The 22,152-nt window shown below is 49.9% G+C and overlaps 1 protein-coding gene across 1 annotated transcript; it reads left to right on the forward strand.

Moving 5' to 3' along the window:
- The first annotated feature begins 172 nt into the window (after nt 1-172).
- On the forward strand, nt 173-21,106 carry STK25 (serine/threonine kinase 25). The gene is made up of 12 exons (XM_075417772.1): nt 173-313; nt 1,157-1,275; nt 7,885-8,115; nt 8,792-8,848; nt 9,947-10,055; nt 11,306-11,463; nt 11,734-11,919; nt 12,136-12,281; nt 13,165-13,279; nt 13,575-13,646; nt 17,202-17,338; nt 18,954-21,106. Exons 2-12 carry the CDS (start codon nt 1,225-1,227, stop codon nt 18,991-18,993), a joined length of 1,302 nt encoding a protein of 433 aa, XP_075273887.1. The 5' UTR covers nt 173-313; nt 1,157-1,224; the 3' UTR covers nt 18,994-21,106.
- The last annotated feature ends 1,046 nt before the right edge of the window (nt 21,107-22,152 follow it).

Genomic DNA, 22,152 nt, shown 5'->3' on the forward strand with positions numbered 1-22,152 from the left:
CGCTGCGCCCTCCCCTCCCGCCCTCCCGCCCGCGGCCCGCCGGGCTCTGTAGTCCACATGGCGCCCCCGCGGCCGGCCGGCCCCGCCACGGAACTACATCTCCCGGCAAGCAGCGCGGCCTCCCCGCCCCGCGTCCCCCGCCGCGCCGTGTTGCTGCGCCCGGCCCGGCTCGGCCCTCCGCCCCGCTTCGCTCCCGGCGCCGCCGCCGCGGCCGAGCTCGGTGTCCCAGGACAGCCCGGGGCGGCCGCGGCTCCGTGTGCCAGGGCCCGGCATGGCACCGCGCCGCCCTTCGCCCGGGGACCGCTGGCCGTAGGTGCGGCGGGCGGCCGGGCCAGGGCGGGGATCCGCCGCTGAGGGGGCCGTGCAGGGCGGGGGGGCCGGCGTGGGGCGCTCGGAGGAGGCCGGGGCGGGGCGGGGGGCCCTGGGGGACCGTGAGGGGACTGGGAGGGGGGGGGGGCCGTGAAGTGGGGCGGAGGGTCTCTGAGCGGGGCCGAGGGGGGCTGTGGGGAGCTGAGGGGGCCGCGCTGGGGAGCGCTGGGGTCGGGGATGCCCTGAGGGGACGGGGCTGGGCGGAGGGGCCGTGCTGGGTGGGGGCTCTGGTGTTGCTGGGGCGGAGGGGAGCCCTGCGGGGAGCAGCGTGGGGTCCGGGGGCAGAACTGGGGAGCGCTGGTGGCATGGGCACGGCGTAGGGTCGGGGTTCCCCGAGGAGGAAGAGGTGCGGTGGGGAGCTGAGCTTTGCAAGGGGGTGTACTGGGGAGAATGGGAGCAGGGGGATGCTCCCAGTGAGAAGATGACTGGCGAGCAGTAGCAGGAAAGGAGAGTCTGAGGACAGCGCTGTGGGCTGTGCTGGGGAAGATGCTGGGAGGGGTGGTGAGGGCATAGTGCTGCAGGGGCAGCTGTCATACTGGGGAGCACGCTGAGGTGACGGTGGGGAAAATGGTGCCCGAGGCTTCGTCAGTAAAGGGAGGTTCCTTGATAATGTGGAAAGAATTGAGAAATGGGGTTTACAAGGAGGGGCTGGCAGAATGGCCTGGTAGGTTCAAGGAGAACTGCAAATCGAGGAGAAAAATGGTGCAGGTAGCTCTTCTGGGAATGAGCCAGGCTCCAAGAACCTCAAGTTAGAGCTGTTGTGTTCTTGCTTGTTGCACTTGACCAGTGGATGAGAAAGCGTCGCTTTCCTGCTGTGCTACGACATCCCAGCCCTCCCTGATTTTGCAACAGCGGATGTCTGACCATCCTGTAGGCATGGCTCACTTGAGAGAATTTGCCAGCCAGGTAAGTGGTGATTAAAAATTTGTTTTAAACTCTTGTATCAAGAGCAAACGTAACACCCCCAGAAAATCACTTTTTGCCACTCTTTATCTCTCTTGCACACGTCTCGGCTTACTCCTTAGCCAAGTGATTTGTGTCTTATTCTGTGGTGGTGCTGGACTGAGAGTGTTAGGTTCCCAGCCATATATAAAGGGAATTCTTGGCCCGGTGTAGTGCCTTTCTCCGAGGTTAACTTTGATCTTGTTAGGGAGACAGAAATATTTGGCCCTCTGAATATTTTTGTGAGGGGAAGTCGAGAAGTGGGAACAGAAGAGCTGTGCGTGCAGGCTGTGCCAGACATACCTTACTGAAGTGTTCGTAACAGTAGCCTGTGAAAAACGGTGCTTGTCACTTTAATGTGTAAGAGATAGTGATATTTGATACTGAACGTTGAACTGTTCTGAGAGGGACATCAGCCTCAGTAGGTGTAGTTAAATCCTGTTGTTGTGGTGACATTTTCATAAGAGGAATGTAGAAGGGTGATGTCATGACTTGGGACTAAAAGCTAACCCACATTAATGGTATTGCCTTCAATCTTCTGTCTTCTGAATTTGGTTGTGGGGTGTGTTTGGTTATTGGCAGATGTCAATACCGAATGTAGGTCTTGTTAAGCCATGTTTTATGAGAATCTTTGGCATTTTTCTGTTCTCCTCCTGGATGTAGAATTAGACTACTAAAAGCTTTAGTGGTTTGAGAAGATGCTTTCTCCAAGTCTTTTCTGATTTAAAATTGATTTGGAATGCATCTTAGTTTGTGTGCTGTCTTTCACGTAAAGTGCTTCCCCAAAGTGTGTATGGAATTAAATGCAAATATAGTGCTGCTGAGTGAGTCACAGAACAGGGAAAGAAATGAAGGGAATGGGAAAGGATACTGTCTGGTCAGGGCTGAGAACTGAGTTCTGTAGCGACAGAGGAGCTTGCTCTGAAGCTTTTTTTTGTACACAGCATTCACTAATGAAGCTATCGGAGTTCCAGTCGGCTCATCTCTGAATTTATTATGCAAATGTGAGGCACTCTCAGATTCTGTCATCCCGTGACTCTGTCTGGTTCTGGAATAGGAAAGCAGTCTGTGTTGTCCACTTCTTGGGTCTCTTCAGGAATGCTTGATGGGACCTCATAATCTATATGACCGAAGCTTGCTGGAAGGGCAGTAGGAACTGGCCTGAAGCTCTGTTCACCACAGTTTAGGGAGTGGTGGGAGGCGCTGTGAAACTCCAGAGACTAAGACTTGGGTTGGGATGTCAGAGGCTTGCCTTGTCTTTGATTCCCGGTTCTGTTGCTGATGTGCAGCGTTACCTCAGGCAAATCCCCAGGCTGCTTTACCTCTGTTCCTCCGTTTCCCTGCCTCAGCTAGTTGGTGCTCTCTCTTGGCTGCCCTTTGCTGTGTACATACAGCACAGTGGACCTCTGGTCTTTGCAGGGAGCTTTCTCTGCTAGATGATGTATTTGCGTTACTGTGTTTAAAGCTCTGATCTGAGCTCTGTTTCTAGTTTTGTTGTTCCTTACGTGACCTTGAAGAAGCCGTTCAAGTTCTCTGGCTAAGTAATGCTTCACTCCCGTGAAGCAGAAGAATGCTATCTGTGAAGCAAGTCAGGAGTCTCAGACAAATTCGCGTGTTTCAAAGCGTTGAACACAAACCTTCCTCTTGTCTATACTCCGGAAGTTCAAACCTGTCTCAGGTTTAGCAACTGAAGAGAGCTGTGCACAAATTTCATATAGACATGGAAGCTTTCAAATGTTTCCATATACAAAGCTGATTTCCCCAAGGTGAAAATGGTGCCTGCTGCAGGCATCTCTGTCGGTGGCCCAGAGGTTAGTTCGTAGGACGTAATGCGGGTAAATGCTGGATGGGAGGCTGGGGAGGAGAGGAGGCAGTGAAGGAAAGGAGGTCAGTAACTGAGGTTTGTTAAAACCAGCGTCCTCCTTCCACTGTGTCTGGCAGAGGAAAATGATGTTTGTTTGTTTGGCTGCTTGGAAAGTGCTGTCGTCAGAAGTAACACCAAATGCTGCTGTAGTTCCATATAAACCTTTGGAGGCTGCCAAACTCCCAGTCAGCTTCAGCTCTTAAAGTATTGTGGCCTTGACAATCTTTTGTTACAGACTTCTCCCATATAGAACGGTGATTCTGATCCTGACCTGCCCCAGGCCGAGGAACTCTCATTTCCAAAAGGGTTTAAGCATCTCCCAGTGTTTTATGCAGCAGACGCGGGTGTGACTCTTACTCACAATGCTGGATATGACTCTTTGAGAGGAGATCCAGCCAGACACAGCTCAGAGAGAAGAGCTTGAGTTGGTTCAAAGGGTATTAGCTTCTGTTCCCAGCTTATCTTTCCAGGCAGTAGCTTTGAAATTAGTGTAGGTACTTACCCTTCTTCTCTAGTCTCCTCTCAAAGGCTGTGCATATCACGTCTCTGCAGCTGGAGGTGGCAGAGCTGCCAAACCCATTCTGTCCCCATGAAGCAGCTGGTGCTACCGCCAGGCTTGTCTCATAGCACACTGCAGTTCTAAATTCCTGATGTCTGCAGAGAGTTGCTCTGTTTTAAAACATGGCATCATCAGTCATGATAGCAAACACCCCCACATCTGTCATGACAGAGCATCCTTCTTTCCTGTGCTGTGAGATTAGATCCCAGAAGGCAGAAGTGGAGCACGTTATTAGTAGATTGTCTTCAACCCTCTCATACTTATTCCCTCCCCTTCCTGCACGTACAACTAAGTGCTTGTGTGCTGTCCCCCCAAAGCCTCTTATTGCCTGACTGAGCCATCTCTAGTGTCTGACTGCTCTGAATGGGGACAAACAGCGTGAGTCTTTTTGCTCCAGAACTGCTGTATAATTCACATTCAGTCAAGCAGAAAGGTGTGATGAGGTGACCATACCTTAAAGGCTTTGCGCATTGTAGTAGAACAGGTGTAGCAGCCAGTCAGCTAGCTCTTCAGACTCTGGCCTGGAGCTCCATTTTGCAGTTCTGGTGGGTTCTGTGAATGTGGAAGAGAATGGAAAGATCGCAAGTTGGTGGGGGTTGTCTGTGCTCATTTATGCAGGTGTAAAGCATTCCATCTGTATTTTGTTACTTTCTGCTAATGAAGTTTTTCAGTTGTGTTTGTAGCTGTGCAGTTCCAGAACATGGGTTTGCAGCCAGGGTGACTGACAACAAGACTGGCACTGAGATCAATTCATATTTAGAAAAGGGGCAGATCGTGCTTTGTTACACTGCAGTGCTCTGTAGGTGCAAGTTGGTTGGGGTGGGGGAGAGGCAGGCTACACAGAATGCGTTTTTCTCCTGCTCCCCTTTCCCCTTGAGCCCTCTGAGCGTGGCAGCAGGCTTCCCTTCTGATGGAGCAGTGCACTTGCATAGCTCTGTTCCTGGCATAACTGCATTTCTTCTGCTGTCTGGTGAGTGCTGAGGCTTGTATGCCCATCAATCCGAACATTTGCTCATCAGCAGCGAGTTACCATGTGGCAGCTCAAGCAGGAGCTTTTTTAATGGACAGGAGCTTTTGAGCAGATGTCACAGAATCACAGAATGTTCGGGGTTGGAAGGGACCTCTGTGGGTCATCCAGTCCAACCCCCTGCCGAAGCAGGGTCACCCACAGCAGGCGGGTCTTGAATATCTCCAGAGAAGGAGACTCCATAACCTCCCTGGGCAGCCTGTTCCAGTGCTCCGTCACCCTCAGAGGGAAGAAGTTCTTCCTCATGTTCAGATGGAACTTCCTCTGCTTCCGTTTGTGCCCATTGCCCCTTGTCCTGTCGCTGGGCACCACTGAACAGAGTCTGGCCTGCAGGCTAACATAATTTTATCTATCTTAGTTTGTCATGGGAATTCAGGATTGCTTTTGCGAAAATATCACCTGGCGATGTCTTCTGTGGTGTCCACAATGGTAGTTCAGAAGGTGTTCCACTGGGCAGACATTGCTCTGCTTGAATCGGGGATGGGCCTGTTCCCTCCTCCCTGTTAACAGAAAGCGAAGAAATTCGTTAGCAGAGTCTGGTCCTGCAGCAGGCATCCAGGAGACTGCAGCTGTGGCTGGAATGGCTCTCTACCACTTCGCCCCATACTCGCTCGCTGGGTTCTGGCTGTTGCTGGGTATGACTTGTGTGATTTTGGCAACTCTGTGCATGTCCTCAGGCCCTCCGTAGTCATACTCTTGCCCTGTCACCTGAGAGCTCTGAAGCTTTTCCAGATCAGTTTTGAAGTGACAGGTACAGGGAAGGTAAATGCAGTACCTACAAACAAAGTTTCCTGTTCCACCCTCATGTGGTGGGCCTGGGCCTGTCTCCTGTGCCCATCAGAGCTGTATCATTTTCCTGAGTCCTTTGGGCAAAGTTTCCATGTGCTGGTCAGGAAGGTCTGTCTCCTTCAGCACCCGTATCTGAACTGCTGTGTTCCACAGAAAAAGGCATAAACCGACGTTGCCGTATGGAAGCTTGTGTACAAAGCTGTCCATGGCTACAGAGCTTGATTCGTAAAACGGTAGTTGTCCCAAAAGCTGCCTGCAGTAGCCGGTGCTTTTATGTTTAATGTCCTCTTCTTGAAGAATCAGTTCTGGTTCTTTGATGTGCCGTGCCAGGCTGCGGAGAGGAGCTGTAACTTACACCTTGTAATTTCTTTTCTCATGGAAAAATTACTTACCTAGGAAGGGAGGAAGGTTTTCTTGCAGGGTGGTTTTCCTGCAGATTCGTGTGCATAGTGTTTCCTTTGCCAGCTGAGCCAGGTGCTTCTAGGAGATGATCCTGTTGCTCTCCCTTCTCCCTGGTGTGTGAAGTGGCTGGTGTGGTGAGTGGCATTTTTACAGTGCAGTAGGTGACGTCTGAGCCACCTTGCTGCCCCTTCCTGTAAGTTGGTCAAGAGGTGGAAGCTGCTCCTGGTCGCTTTGAGCCTGGACTAGCCAGACTGTTCTGCCTATGCTGCAGTCATCATTCTCCTGTTGTCTCCTGGCATTTCTCAAGCTCAAATCCTCTTCCTTTCTTCTGCCTCGCTCTCTCCAGTCCCTGTTATGTATGTCCGGTTCCTTTAATCTCTGCATATCCCCTCCAGTCTGTTTCTAGTGCATTTGTTCAAAGTACAGCCTGTCTGGGCGTTGCCATGGATGCACAAGGATATTTGGTTGTCCTTCTGTGTCTTGGACTGGAATGCACATGGAAATCCTGTTGAGTGAGCTGACTGTAAAGCTCACTGTGGGCATGGCTCGCTCCATACAGCGATGCACTGAGCACAGAAGGCAAATGACCCGTAATGACTGGCTGGCTTAATCATTAAGCAGCACCTGGGGCTGCTCAGTGATGGCCTACTGCTAGAACCTGGTGTTAGATGGAAAAATGCAGCTGCCCTCTTCTCAGATAAAATCTCTGCCAGCTCAAGGCCCTCGCAAGGGAGCGGTTCTTCTGGGTGACGTGTTGGAGGTGAGACTGAGAAGTTCTGGGTGTGGAAAACTCCCTGTAACAGCTTGGCCGCTTCCTGTAGGTCAGGCCATATTTTCCAGATTTTTTTTCTTTTCAGCTAGACTTTTTTTTTTTAAAAAAGGCAGAAAAACTAATCACAAAGAGCCTTTTAGTGGCATGAAGCAGAGCAGGACCTCCTGGTCTGCATCTGGGCAGAATTAAATAGCATCAGAAAATGATTCTGGTATGTTTTCTTGTCCATACTCATCTTAATAAAGAGTTAACTTTAAAGCTACTGTTAAAAAGTCAGTATTTCACCAATGATGATCATGTTCGTAGCTTCCCAGTTGATATGCTTATTTGATGAGGGAAATGCCGTTTGCTTTTGCATCTGGGCGTGCCAGCCAGAGGAGCGGCTGTTCCAGAAAAGCAGGTCTGCAGATGGAGCGTCCATTCAGCTCTCCCGTCTCCTCTGGGATAGGCAGGTGTCTGGTCTCCTTGTGGCTGACCTTCCAGAAGACGCGAGGCTCCCTCTGCAAACTTCTGAAGAGAGCTGGGCTGCGTGCTGCCTCGAAATCAGGCTGCAGCAGAGAAGACAGCTGATGTGAACTGGTATTTGTATTACTGGATTATTTCACCCTCCAATCAAGTAGAGAAAGGTGCAAATCTTTCAAAATATTACAATCTTTGAGTGCAGGAAGGCAGACAGGGAAGCCTCCTTGTGAGCTTCCTATGGCCTCTTGCTTGTGCCCATTTTTTCATCCGGATCTTCAGAAAGGGCTGGTTCTAGCACACCTTGCCTGTCTTTTTATTCAAGCGTGAACAAGTGCTTGCTCGTGGACCTACTTTGGCACCAGTTTGTGCCGGCGGTTGAGCAGTCCTGTCCGGAACGAGCTGATGCTTTCCGTAGAGATACTTGCTGACAGACTCCTCTGGGCTTCTCTCCCCTTCGCCTCCCACTACAGTCTGCAGGGCTGGAAAACCTGTGTAAAAGGTTTCTTCAGTTTTTCTAATTGTGGATATATTCTGTGTTAAGTTTCTCAGCGCGTGGAGACTTTTTGGGATATGTGAGTTTCGGGTGCATTAAACAACACGGTAGGGGGGGAGATGAGCTGTATTGGTGGGCATGCGTGGCGCTCCGCAGGCTGCCGTGGGACGTAATGGACTTTTCCCATCTCTGCTTTCTGGTTTAGCACTCCAGGGTGGATCCAGAGGAGCTGTTCACTAAGCTGGAGCGGATCGGCAAAGGATCGTTTGGTGAAGTGTATAAAGGGATTGACAACCGCACCAAGGAGGTGGTTGCTATCAAGATCATTGATCTCGAGGAGGCTGAGGATGAAATTGAGGACATTCAGCAGGAGATTACGGTGCTCAGCCAGTGTGATAGTCCCTACATCACCCGGTACTATGGCTCCTACTTGAAGGTAGGACAAAGCCATGGCGATTCTCTTGCCAGCAGTTTGGGGATGGGGGTGCTGCAGCTGGTGGCAGCGTACAGTACTGACAGGTGCCCAGTCTGTGAGTGCCACCAGCTGCTCTGCTCGCTGCATTTATGGGATCTTAATAGGAGGCTGGGCTTTCAAGCACATGGACATGAGGGACTCGGTACAGTGTGGTCTGAAGAGCAGGGCACTTCACTGGATAGAGAATTATTTGTTGAAGAGGCTGACGTCTCTCCAGTTTGACCATTGTTGAAAGGAAGTTTGTGGAATACTTTTCCAAAATGCCACAGTTTTAAGGTAGTACTGCTGAGGGCTTTATGCCTCTGGAAAGAACAGGAGTCTGAAACTATACTTAGATGAATATGCTTATCTCTGTGGGCTGTGCAGTCTGGTGAACACTGGAGCACTAAGCTTGCTCAGATAAAAAGTGCAGACTGGGAGAAAAAGATGTACGGGGGGCAGGTCCACCGCTATAACGCTGTGTCAGCAGGAAAGAGGGAGCTGGGAGCTCCTTCTTTAAGCCTCTGAGAGCTGCAGTGTACAGCATCTCTTGGATTGTGTGCAGGACTACTCATGTGTCTTGCTGCCTTTGGGATGTTTCACTTTTCTGCCTGCTTTTATTACTGTCTTTGCTCTTGATTTGTGTTCTTGCTTGCAGGGCACTAAGCTGTGGATAATCATGGAGTACCTAGGAGGAGGTTCAGCGCTGGATTTGGTAAGTACATGGTAAGCTCTGGACCATGAGAAACATTGGCTGGAGCCTTGGTTTGTGAAGTGCCCTTAAGCCAGACACTCACTTGCCACATACCATCTTTTTGACAGCCCTGTGCCTGGAGGGTAGGCGGTGCAGGACAGACATGCTGCTGTGCGTGTGCTAGGACAGAGGAAACGTTTGCGTGGAGGTCAGCTGTCAAAGCATCGTTCTCCAGCGTGCTCCGCTGCTTTGCACTGGGAAGGGCCGGTGAACTGCAATGTGACAGCAGCCAGTTGTTTTTGAGCAAATCCACACTTCACCTAATAAGAGTTCATGGTATTGTTCAGTGCTTGCGTGTCATCAGGCTCAGCAGGGACCTGGTCTATGATCAGGATTCTCAGATGTTTGATAATACTGATGATGTCTAACAAGCTAGCCCAGATTTTAAGGGAATGCAAATGCAGAATAAACAAATGGGCAAAGTACTGCTGTGCTGTATTCTGTCTCAGGATTTTGCTTTTCTGCTTAGGACAGTAGAGCCAGTTTTTCCAGAGCGGTAACTAAGGTGATGTAGTGAAAACTGTTGAGCCTGCAGTAACTTGGAGGAAGGGTGTAGTGGGGGGGCTGTCATCAGCAGACTTGATCTTGGTGTCAGAACCTCAGTTATTGCACTGAGAAGGCAGGACTTGTTTAGAGGAGAACTGATGGAAAGAAGCGCTTTCATACAATACTCCACAGCCAGAGGGTAGAAATTGTCTCCGGGCTGTTGCAGTGGCTGAAATTCAGTTCCTGCACGCTAGCAGAGAGACCTGAACAAGAGAAACTGTTAAGGTATTCGCTTCACCAATGTGTTTCCAGGTCGAAGCAAGAGATGAGCATCCTGCTGTTTGTCTGGGAAGCCTTTAATAGAGTAGCAGAAAATCCCACAAAGATCTTCCATTTAATGTTGTCAGGTGCAAAGTCCAGCATTCTGTTTGCAGAATGTGAACCAGGCATGCAGTAGGTGCTTCCTGATGAACATGACCTGTTTGGCCAAGGTTTCCAAGTAACAAACTGAGAGGCTGGAAAATCTAAGGCATCAGTCACCCTGCTTTAAGTCATCTTTCTGCCCTTTATCAGCTGAAGCCGGGACCCCTGGAGGAGACTTACATAGCTACTATCCTGAGAGAAATCCTGAAGGGTTTGGATTATCTGCACTCTGAGAGGAAGATCCACAGGGACATCAAAGGTAAGAGCGGAGAGCTCAGCTCTCTGTCTTATAAGGGATGTTACTAACATACGATTCAGAAGTATTACACAGCAAGAATCTGAGAGGTTTCAAAGAGGGTTTCTCAGTGCTGCTTTTCCTGTTGGGTGGTTTCTTTCTGAATCTGATGCTTGTCATTTTATTGCAACTCATGTTTTCCATGTCTTTGGGGTTTAGAGTAACAGTAAGGATCTGTAGCTCTTCTCTGGCATTTGTAGTTTGGACAGGCAGGGGGCTAAAGCAAAGGAGTCAATGAAAGGCGTGCTCAGCTATTCGCTGACTCTCAGTTATGTCTGGACATTTGCTTTGCTGCTGGACCCCAAGGCGTGTGTATGCTGGGTATCATGGTTATAACTTATTCTGAGGGTGAGCTGTCCTCACGCGGGGTTCACAGCCCTGTAAAATCAGACCAGCTTGGGTCAGCTTATCCTGCTACTGATTTTTGTAGTCATTGGCCGTATGCAGTGCATACGTATCTGGCATCTGTCTCCCAAGGAGCAGTCTCGCACAGAGCAGCAAAGGGCAGCAGGACAGTGCTGTGGAGATGTGGCCAGTGTTGGATGCGAACTGCTCTGACCCTCTGCAGGAGGGGATGTGAACAAGCAGAGCAGAAAAGCCTCATGCAGAGAGTTATGTGGAAAAGATTCCATTGCGTATGTGAGCCTACACGTTTCTAGTGCTGCAGGACTGTCGGCTGCCAGCAGAGTGGGGAAATGCTGGAAGTTTGTAGGTAGGGTCTCTCTCAGAACGAAAAGTCCTACAAAAAAAAAAACCCCGTCCCAAAACCAGAGCAATGTCACTGTCTTGAGCTGAGTGAGTGGGAAACAGTACAGGACCAGGACTTGTGAGCTCTTTAGGAGGATCTGTTATTTAAGCTGTGCTGAATGCTACTCTGAAAAAAAATCAAGACCGTTAGAGGTATCTTGGACTGTGTTGCCCTCTCTCCTTTGCGTGGCCAGGAATCACCTCTAGCTGATTGTGTGGCCCTTCGCATCTGCTCCTTTCTGCTAACCTAGAAGCAGTCCCCTTCTGATCCCGCCAAGTGTGTGAAGTTGTTCTGTTGCCCGGCAGAGGTTGGTGCATGAGAATGAGCCTAAGGCCGGAAATCTGAGCTGAGGGTTTTCGCTGGGGCGAAGGAGGATGGCACAGGAGGTCCATTCTCAGTATTTGGTTCTGCGTGGGCTGGAGGTGATTCAGAATCCAGCGGTCTTAATGCTTATTTGTGTGAACAGCTGCCAACGTGCTACTTTCGGAACAAGGAGATGTGAAACTGGCTGACTTTGGGGTGGCTGGACAGTTGACAGACACACAAATCAAGAGAAACACCTTTGTTGGGACTCCGTTCTGGATGGCACCCGAGGTCATCAAACAGTCTGCTTATGACTTCAAGGTGAGCTGGGAGCGGAAAGATTGCTACTTGGTGCTACTATGTATGAGATGGTGCTAGGGTTAGTACAGGGATTGGAAGTGCTGCTTGTTGCAAGAATGATACTTTCCTGTTATGGTTCAGGGTCTGCTGGAGAAGTTTGCCTATTAGACATGAAACACCCTGTCTGATTTTATGTGATCAGCCTTTCGGCTGTGCTAAAGTTGCATGCTTCCATGTCGCAGAATAGCTCCTTGCTGTTCTGTGCTGTCACTGTTCTTGCTGCTCTTTCAGGCAGACATCTGGTCCCTTGGGATTACAGCCATTGAACTAGCAAAGGGAGAGCCTCCAAATTCTGACTTGCATCCTATGAGGGTTCTCTTCCTTATCCCCAAAAATAACCCTCCAACACTTGAGGGTCACCACAGCAAGCCCTTCAAGGAGTTTGTGGAAGCCTGCCTCAATAAGGATCCTAGATTTGTGAGTATTGCTGTCCACCTGTGAATTTGGGTAGAGTATCGCAGAGGTCAAAGATTTATTTAGCAGGAAGACCTTTTGGTGCAAGGCTCCTGGAGAGAAGGAAGTACTGAGCTTGCAGAATGGACGGGCAAGCCTGGCAGGAATTGAAGTCAGTGTGCTTGCAGGTTTAGTGTGCAGAGATGGTTAGATGTAGCGTGCTCTCCTTATTTGCTCCAGAGGCCGACAGCTAAAGAATTGCTAAAGCACAAGTTCATCACACGCTACACCAAGAAAACCTCATTCCTAATGGAGCTGATAGATCGATTCAAGCGCTGGAAGTCGGAGGGCCATGGAGAAGATTCCAGTTCTGGCGATTCTGATATGTACGTACTTGTTCTGCACGGAGGGGTGCCCCGGCTGTACTGTGCGTCCCCCGGGGTAGCCTACCACAAACAGCTCAGCGGCTTTTCCCCACCTGGGCTGGAGATTGTACCGTAGCTGAGGGAGACCTGTGAGCATCTGTTCGTGGGAGCAGGTGACTGCTGCCTGGAGAAACAGGCTGTTACCTCCTGTTCAGCGGGACCTGGTACTCTGCTCTGGTCTTAACCTGTGGAGCCTGTTTGCTGAGCGTGAGGAATCAGAAGTACAAATAACCATCTAGGCTGTGTGTAACTAGTAAAACGAGGCTCTGGTTGCCTGTATTTTATGCAAATTCAGTTAAATTCAAGTGCTACAGGCTTTAGTAACTGTGCAACAGCTGTGTAGGTGTGTTTGTGTATTCAGGGGCAGAGAGCTTTGCTGCTGCTGTGGAGGATAACGAGGCTATGTGAGCCCTGGGTGAGGAAGGGGCATTGTTGCCCTGCTGGTGTTGCAGAGCTGCTCCTCGCTCAAGTGACCAATGAGTCGGGGAGGTTGACCTGAAACACCTGAGCCTGGCCCCTCAAATTGTGAGCTTGTCTTGTCTTGAAATTCTCCTAAATTTCATTAGGACTTCAAACGGTCTTCGAGCTGGCTAGAGCAGAAAGGTGGTTGTGGTGATTTGGAAGCACAACGTGGTACTTGGCTCAGATCTCTGTGGTGCTGCCCATGGGCTGTAGACTGATGTGGTTTCTCTTTCGGATTTTTTCTGGGATAGGGAAACGCCTGGAGCCCTGTGGTGATGTGACAATCGGGTGGGGGAAAGCTTGTGACTGTGGGAATGCATGGGTAAAACACCCAGTGTATGGAGCTGAGGCTTTGTCTTGAACACTCTCTTTTCATTTGCAGTGATGGAGACACAGAGGATGGAGACCAGGGTCCAATCTGGACATTCCCACCAACTATTCGCCCCAACTCCTTGAGCAAGCTCCACAAAGGAATGGCTCTTCATGGTTCCCAGAAGGTCTGTTTGCTGTCTGTTCCTTCAGAACTGGACTGAACTAACACAAGCTTTGGAAGGTCTCAGGGAAGCTACCAGTTACTCATGTTCTATCTAAAATTTACTTTAGTCTGGTATCAAGGGCTAGTGCCCCAGAGTTGCCTCTTCCACATCGTCAGGGTACTGCCATCTGCGGCTTTCCTGAGACCTGGTGGGGGGGCTGCCATCGAGGTGCTGCAAATTTATCAAACGCTTAGTAGTTTGTGTGCCCTGGGAGCCTTTGCCTGTGCTTGTAACTTCTTTTCATGTTGCTTTCCAGCCTACTGAGCCCATCAAGAGGCAACCACGGTCACAGTGTCTCTCCACGCTTGTTCACCCAGTTTTTGGGGAGGTGAGTGGAAACTTCTTGGTGTCTGCGGTGGTTGAACATGAAGAGATACCTGACATGGATGAGTAAATGGGAAGGACTTGGAGAAGGGAAGTGGGGTGAAGGAGCTATGAAGGATTTGTACCTCGGTTCAGAGGCACATTGATAACATACTGTATGCTGGGAAACTGAACATGTCCCTGGAGAGTTCTCTCCAATACACTTCTATTCCTGGAAGCGTTAGCGTTACTGTGTTGTCTTCTGCTGAGGAGAAGGTAGAGGAATACCTGTTTCTTACCTGTGTCGTAGGCTTGCTAGTGCCTAGGCAACTCGGGGCTCTGCTGTCCCTGCTCTCCGTGGCTGGAGTGCAGCTCCTTCTTCGGGCAGGCCGGTATCTGAGCGTGCCTGTTGCTGTGCACGTTCCCTGCCCTCGTGCTACATGCGCTGCCCGCAGCAGAGTCACTGAGGGGAGTGTGGGTGGATTAGAGCAGGAGCTGGCTTTGCCAGTTACTAGGCCATCTTCTTCAGTGATACGTGCCTGCTACTGCTAGCGTGCCGAGGCCAAGGAGTTACCCACCACGTGCCCTGTGGAAGGTAGGCAGAGAAAATGTGTTTGGAAAATCAACCCTGCTTCCCTGCCTTGTGTTTTGGGTGGGGATGCGGAGTTGAACTGAAAGCTACCGCTAATGCTGGGATAGTGTCCATGTCAGCAGAGAGCTGGATTGTCTTCAGTTCAGAGACCTGGGTGATGTTTGAAGGGAGGAGAAGACGACAATAGTCATAAGGGGGCTACCGGCTACAGCTTCAACTACTGTTTCCAGCAGGAGTGTAGGAAATAATGAGTTCTGCTTCGAAGAGACAACTTAAACGCTGCATGGCAGGTTGTTTTCTTGAGGTGCTGGGTCACAGAGACCCTTTCTCTGGTCCTGAGGACTTGCTCTTTCCTGGATCCTGATGCTGTTCCAGGAGTGGCCCAGAAGAGAGCTGTGCTTTTTCAGGGATAGTCTCTGGACTTAAATCTCTTTTCTCAAGTCTAGTGCTATGTGGAAGGAGGGTTTGCTGCAGGGGAGGAAGCAGAGGTCATTTCGAAAGGCAGGCTCTTGAGACAGCACCGCTTTGGAAATTGAGAGTTCAGCTAACTGGCCTCTTCTGTGCTCCACTGGGCTTGCCTTCCAGAGGTCAGAGCGTGAGGCTGCTGGTCTGGGTCTCGCAGGCCTAGGCCTATGGGATAAAAATGGATACAAATAATGTCAATTTCTGGTGCAGGCAGTTTGTTCGTGGAGCATAATCATTGGCATCTGGCTCTCCTTTCTGTTTAGGAGACTTCTAGGGGAGGGGGTGCTCAGAGCTGTGAATTGTCCAAACGAATGAGTGCACCTTTGTGCTTCTCCTTACCGACCTTGCTGCACCAGCTCCTGGCAGGAAGTGGCTTCTTGGGCCTTTCGCTTCTGCTAGTTCGACTCGCTTGTCCCAGATTTGCTGATCATCCTTTCCTTAGATTGGACTTCCCTGCCAGCTCTGCTGATCCCACTCACTGAAGTCAGGTGCAGGGAAGGTTCTTGGCAGTCATTGAAATAACCTGGCTTGTGCGTGCAGTAGCAGGGGGTTGGAAGAAAGCTGGTCTCCAAGCAGGAAATCTGCTTCACTGCTGGTTGCACGTGGTGTTCTTTTCAGTTCTAGTTTCCTACCAGCAGCAGACTTTCTCCTTCTCACTGTTACATTAGTGCTTCTCAGACCTGCTCAGGGTCATAGGCTTTGATCACCTGTTTCTAGAAAACGGCTGAAGGTGGGCTTTGTGAATGGAAATCTTGCTGAAATGCTGTTTGTAATCTTTTAGATGCCTTCCCTCTCTGTGTATTACTGGATTTTAATACTGAAAATGACCCATGGTGGGTCATTAACACAGATGTGGGCAACTGCAAATCTGGAAACATGTCTGCCCTTTCTGGGGCAGGGAGGGAAGGGTAAGGTATTTGGGCCTGGAGGGCCAAGGAGTGAATGGAAGCCAACTGGTAAGGCTTTGTGCGGTACAGCTCTCTAACCCCCTGCTAACCTCCCGAAAGCTCTTCTGCAGCAGAAAGTGACAGGAGGACACGGACTGCTCGTGTCACCAGCTGCTGGGCAAACTAAAGGGCGCTGCCTTGGCGTCAAAGGCTGCTGATCAACCGGCAGCCTACCTGCAGGACAGGCCCTGTGTCTCATTTTGCTCTGAGGCAGGCAGTCCTTGACCAGGTAGACATCTAATCAAATCCTTGGCTTTAGCATCGCAGCTATTTTTGGCCTAAGAAATCTGTGTCCTTGATGTGTAACTGAGTTGCCCTCCATGCCCCCTGCCAAGTGTGAATGAGCAGAGGCGTGCGCGAGGTGCTGCCACAGCTGAGGCTTCGTGTCTGTGAGCAGTGACCCCGGTGGAGAGGCAGCAGCTCTTCTGGCTAGGAACCATTGGTTTCCAGCAGGGGACGTGGAGCACAGGGGCGGCTGCAGCTGGGGATTAGCGTTCACATTGTCCTGCTTTCTGGACTGTGGAGAAAAGATGAGCTCCAACAACAGGAAAGGCTGATCCTAGAATTGCAGGCAAAGAACTGTGAGGCTTATGTAAAGCCCTTTAATCAGCATAGCCTAACGGGAGCTTAATTGAACTGGACAGTGGTTAGCTGGCAGACATTGCTTGTTCAACAAAAGGTTTTGATTTTTGTTCAGTTCGTCGCGTAATGGTGCACACTAGGGACGGGGCTGCCACGTGAGCTGCTTGTGTGAAGGTGAGGAAGTGCTGCTGAGGATGTGACTGGGTTTTTCAATGACACACTCCTCAGCATCAGTGACCCATCAGGAGTTCCTTAATGGCAGAGGTTTAGCTTTGTCAAATTAACAGCTGGAACCATGTGCAAGTAGACTGGTGGCTGGTGAGGCCTGGTGGGAGCGTGCTAACAATGACAGATGCAAGCCGAGGCTTTTCAGCTAGGTCAGATGCTGCATGTGGAGGTCTTGGTGTGTGGGCTGCATTCCCCTGGGGAAAGCTCTCTCTTGGGAAGGAGTGTTGGAGGCCACGTGGCTCAGGATCATCTGTAGCGTGGTAGTAGTCTCCCCCAGTCTCCCAGTCACTCAAAGCCACTCAGAGTTTTTTGTGGTTATTAAAAGTGGAGGTGACTAGGTCCTGGTGTTACGATATTTTCTGCCTTACCTGTCTGCGAGCCCTTGTGTGTGTCTGGGTGCTAAGCTGTTGTTAGCAGCACAGGTTCAGATACAGCTGCAGTTCTTTGTTCTGTTACTGCTTGTGGGTTTTCAGTCATTTAGTTTGTTTACGAGTACGTCAGGGCCTGTTTGCTCAGGATGTCAGTTGCTGTTAGGACTCAGAGGAAAGTCTGAACTCCAGACATTGGACTTCAATCATCTTGACCTACAAAAAGAACCCTTTCTCATGTTTGTTTTTTTAAGAAGAACGTGGGTGCCCTCCTGCACCCCTGTGGAGTCATACTAAAAGGGAAAAGGAAAAGTGTCTGTACTGCACTGCTTGACCACTGCTTGACCAGTGCTTTCAGTGACGAGGTAAGGAACTAATGCATTGTTTCTGGGTTGCAGCTTAAAGATAAGCACAAGCAGACTGGAGGCAACGTGGGAGCTATGGAGGAGCTGGAGAACGCCTTCAGCTTGGCTGAGGAGTCCTGCCCAGGCATCTCTGACAAACTGATAGCACACATGGTGGAGCGGGTACAAAGGTGAGTGTCCTCTAGAGTGTGGGCTGCGGTGGAACCGGCAGTGAGCCGGGCCAGTGTCATACTCCAGTGCTGTGGTGAAGGTTGGCACTGAGCAGTCAAGGCACCCAAAAAGTGAATATTGCCGACAGCTGACCTTACAGTCACCGAGTCACTTCTTTTAACTGCTTTTCATTTAATGGAAGCTGTTCTTCCTGCCTCAGAAGTCCTTTCTCACACTGAACAGGTTTCTGTAGTGTAGATAAGTGTTGCAGAGCACAGAATGATGCTGCTATCCACCTTCATCTTGCGTGTGTGTGTGTTTTTATATGTATGTATAGATGACATCCTGCTGGTCCCATTACCCAGGTAGTGAGGACTACGGAAAACATCCTCGGGATTGCTACCGGAATAGTGAGCATCTGTTCCATTGCAAGGAACGTGCTTTACAGCACTAGGTGCAGCCGGTTGTTCTGCTTGCCCAGCTTCAGGTAGCAGGAAACTCTGTTTTTCCTGACGTGAATTACTTACTAAACCAGTGAAAGAGTAGTGTCTGATGGAATTAAGTTCTTTGCTGCTCAGCCAACTTTGCTGAGTGTCAGCCTTGCCTCCACTACTGGCACCAAGTTCAGTCACATCCATGTAGTGCAGGCAACAATGCCAGATCCTGATCACAGGTTTATCAGGCTTATTTAACATTAATTTGGCTTTTCTCCCTTTCACAGCATGCTAAATCTTGCCCTTTCCTCACCAGCTGAGAAACTTAACATTTGGCCCCTCACCGGTTAGAAGGCTGGAAGTATTTTGCTGTATGTGGGAGCAAAGGAGCCATTCTGTTCTCTGGTTGCTAATGTAAATACAACCCAAGCTTTACAGTCTTTACACCCTTGAACTTGGGTTTCTGAGTACTTATTTCTGATGGATTTAAGCTGGTGTAGGTTGTGCCTTGTAGCTCAAGTATCCATCAGATGCTGTCAAGCCAAGAAGAGCCTTAGATGTTAAGGACCAAAACTACTGGCTGTCCTTGAGGCCTTCTGTTAAGAAGTCATTCAAGCTTTCAAGCAAACATGCTGTGGGTCTGTTTAGATCCCTCATCTAATAATCGCTGAAAGCCAGGAGGAGAACGCTCTTGTCTCTCCTGACTTCTTGCTTCTTCACAAGCAAGAAAGTGTGCTTGTGATGCCTGCAAAAACTTTAGGCACTCGCTGAGCAGGAGGTACTCACAGATGTGCACTGGGTGGCTCTGCAGGGCCACTGTTTCCCTTCTGTCAGCCCAGAAACAGCACTCCTGGATGGTGCATAAGCACAAGAGAATGGTTTTTTTGGAGGTTTGCAAAGCCTTGGAGACCCTGGTTGGTTTCTGACTGTAAACACTAGTGCTCAACATTTCTTATTAGCCTAAAATTCAATCTTAAAGGTGTGAAAAAAGTGCTGCCTTGGCTTTTTGTGAAGTTGTTGGGTTTTTTCTTTCAAGACTTCTTTATCTGGAAAACGGACAGTGGCAATGGGAGTGGGGACAAACACATCCAGACTGACTTCTTCATCCGCAGACACGCTGGCCCGTGCAGCGCCCGCGAGCCATCTCCCAGGTGCTTGAAATGGACAGTAGCGACCAGGTCCATCTGTTCTTTCTTGGCAGGTTTTCACACAGTCGGAACCACCTGACCTCTGCCCGCTGACACCTGCATTCCCGGCTGCTGTTTTGAGGGGGGAAGGATTTTTTTTCCAGCTTCATAAGAACGCCATCTCTAATCCAGACCACCATCTGCTGTTGGATGTAACAGTGTGTTACAGACTCCAGAACATTTCAGAGCCTTCATACTACACGTGTTTCCATGATAACCCGGGGTGGGGTTTGCAATGCAAGTACAATTTAGACCTTTTGCAGAACCCAAGATGGGTGGTCTAATTGTTTTTACAATGTAATCAATGCAGTTTTTAATTGTTTCCCTATGGATGTATCCATTTTGGCTTGGTTTGATTCACAGCTTGTTACTGGTAAATGCCTAGCTGCTGGAAAAGGGGGAGATTCTCTTCCATTGAGAGATGTTTCGAAGGCGAGTCCGATGGGTTTAGCCTCCTGCTCTTCCTGGAGAAGCAGTTGTGAGCAGTCGTGTGTGAGTGTAGGTATGTTTGGAAGCTCTCCATGCATTACAGCCTCTGGGAAAGTTAGACCAGCTCTCCAGTTTTTCTGGAGGATCGCTTCAGCTCCTTCACGCGCTGGTAACGAAAAGCTTTGAAGCGTAGCAGCAGCTGAGCTAACACGCTGCTGCTGTCTCCCAGCTTGTCGTTTCACAGGAGGGTGGGTTCGCTGACTGTACCTTTTTTGGCTCTGGGACAACATTTTGGTTTAGGCCTTGGTTCATCTAGTGCAGGCAACAGCAGAACTGCCTCGGAAGGCAAAGTGGTTACGTTAGGTTTGGGAGCTGGTGGAGTTCCTTTCCTTGCTGCTTTCTGCAACTGAAGCAACTAGATACACAGGTCTGGCAGTCCTCGTCTCTAAGCGGAGCAGGCACCTCCTGTGTGTGCCCAAAGGTTGCAGAAGGAATTAACAAAAGGGGGCAGGGGGAACGCAACAGCCAAAGGCACCGACAGGGCTCCTGTTCAAAAGGCAGACTGGGGGCAAGAACCCTGTCCCCTCCAGAAAGGTGTGAACTGGGTGGCTAGCAGCAATGGTACCCACGTGTGCGGCTGGGGGGTCGCAAAAGCTGCTCTAGGTCTCCATCCCCTTCTTTGCGACTTGCCCTTTCTGGCTCTGCTTTCAGTCTGGGATCAGAACTGGCTGAAGCCAGGGCTCTGCTCCAAGGGACAAGCTGCGGTGGTGTTTGCTAGCAGAGAAATTAAAGCATCTGCTGCCGTCGTGGCCGCTTAAGGTATTCCAGTGGAGCCATCCCCAACTAGCTTTGCTTTCTGCATAATACTAGTTTATAAAGCAAATTTTTAATTCAGGTAAATGTACAGATCTTAAATCTATACTTTAAAGATCTAGAAAAATAGACTTAGGCAAATAAGTTCTGATCGCTGGTTGCCTAGAGACCTGCTCTCTAATTGTAAAGATATTCCCATGAAGTCAGCAAGACCTTAGGTCTCCAGATCTTTCTGTCTGGGTGTTTGTGGTGTGAATGATGTGGCTCACCCCAAAGCCACTCAGAACAAAAGCTGTAGCTGTTCAGCGTTTTTTTTAAAGATCGGCCACTTCGTTAGTAACATGGCTTGAGTTTTGGTACTTTGATGCAGACCTGCAGATGGTAAGTGCTGGGCTAAAAGTAGCTCAAAAGGACCACAGGTTCCCTTATCCCGGTGTGCGATGTTCACTTAAGCTGATGATGATCCTTGACTGTTCCTCTCCGATGGATAAGTGCAGTCTCAGCAAACACTATGAACTTGTCCAGTAGAGAAGAGGTGCTGCTGCTTGATCTTGCTGCAGAGGGGCGTCTCTCTGTGGCAAGAGCCATCTTGGAGCCTGCACTGATGAAGAGCAGAACAAACCGGTTTTTTTCCTCAGGAGAAGGAGTTGACGAACAGACACAACATTTGCTGAGGCAGGAGGCAGAGGCAGAGAGGCAGCTGAAGGGCTCCTGCTGCTTTTAAAGTTGCTGCTCGTGACAGTAGCAAATGGTGTCAATAAGGTACCTTGTATTACTACTCACAGGCACTGCGAGTGTAATGAGAAAACTTTTTAAAGGAAACAATCCCCACAAGCTTTGTCCAGTATTCAAAGCAACAATGGTTTTAGTTTTTAAAAACATTGAAAGGGATCTGCCACTTTCAATAAAGTAACAAAAGAAATGAGGCTGCTGTAACTTTGTATTACGAGGGGAAAAGTATTTGTTTAAGCCACACTTTCTGTGCGTTCTTGGTCTTGCCGTGCGCCTTCCTGCCTCACGTACATCTGCCTGTGGCGTGTGACACAGACCCATTTAAATGCTCTGGGGAAGGCTTCGGTGCAGTTTCTGCTGGAGTCTGTTTATTGATGTGCGGTATTCACACTCGGTTGGACTGTGAAAGCTGACAGCAGCACCTCCCTGCCTTCGTCTTTCCACCTTTGCCGTTGTGAGGATGACTGAGCACTGGCACATGTTGCCCAGAGAGGCTGTGGGGTCCCGGTCCTTGGAGATAATCAAAAGCTGCCCAGACACGGTATTTTGTGTGGGTGACTGAAAGTCTGCCATGTAAAATGAAAGCTCTCACACTTGGTATTTCCCCAGCTGCCAGACTCTCTGCACCTTCACAGCAGAGTACTTTACTTTTCACTTTGCAGCAGGCCAGCAGCACTCCACCTGCACCCGAGGTCCGAGCGCAGCTGGAGGCCGAACACCTCGTGTACGCACGCATTGCTGGCCCTTCGGCGGGGATAAAGCTCTGGTGATGCAGCATCTCCGAAAGAGGGAGGCGAGTTAGCTGGTGTCAGAGGGGAGACAAAGGGAGCAGTCACCAGAACAGCTCCACTACTTCGCAATAAACACGTGGTAGGAACTACTGCAAAACCTGACTTGCTCTGGTTTCTTAAGCAATGAAGCAGGACTGTTGCCCCGCGTGAAGGACAGCCAGCCAGTCCTGCGGGAAGCAGGGAAAACACGTAGTGTTTACCAGAAACGACGGCTTTTTGAAATTAAGTGAGACCAGGGATATTAAGCCATGAGGTTCCAAGAGCATGGGTTCATCTCTCCTCTAACGTAGATCCTGCTAGCAAGAAACTAATGAGTAAGGACCAATTGTATCCTGTTCTTTCCTAGTGATTTTGTTCAGGAAACTGCTCGTGGTTGTAGCAGAGCAAAATGTACTCCTGCAGCATTCCGCTAAAGTAAAAATACTACATGGTTTCACAGAAGAACCGA

Source organism: Opisthocomus hoazin, chromosome 4 (genome assembly GCF_030867145.1).
Source record: "Opisthocomus hoazin isolate bOpiHoa1 chromosome 4, bOpiHoa1.hap1, whole genome shotgun sequence".
NCBI classification, from domain to species: Eukaryota; Metazoa; Chordata; class Aves; order Opisthocomiformes; family Opisthocomidae; genus Opisthocomus; species Opisthocomus hoazin.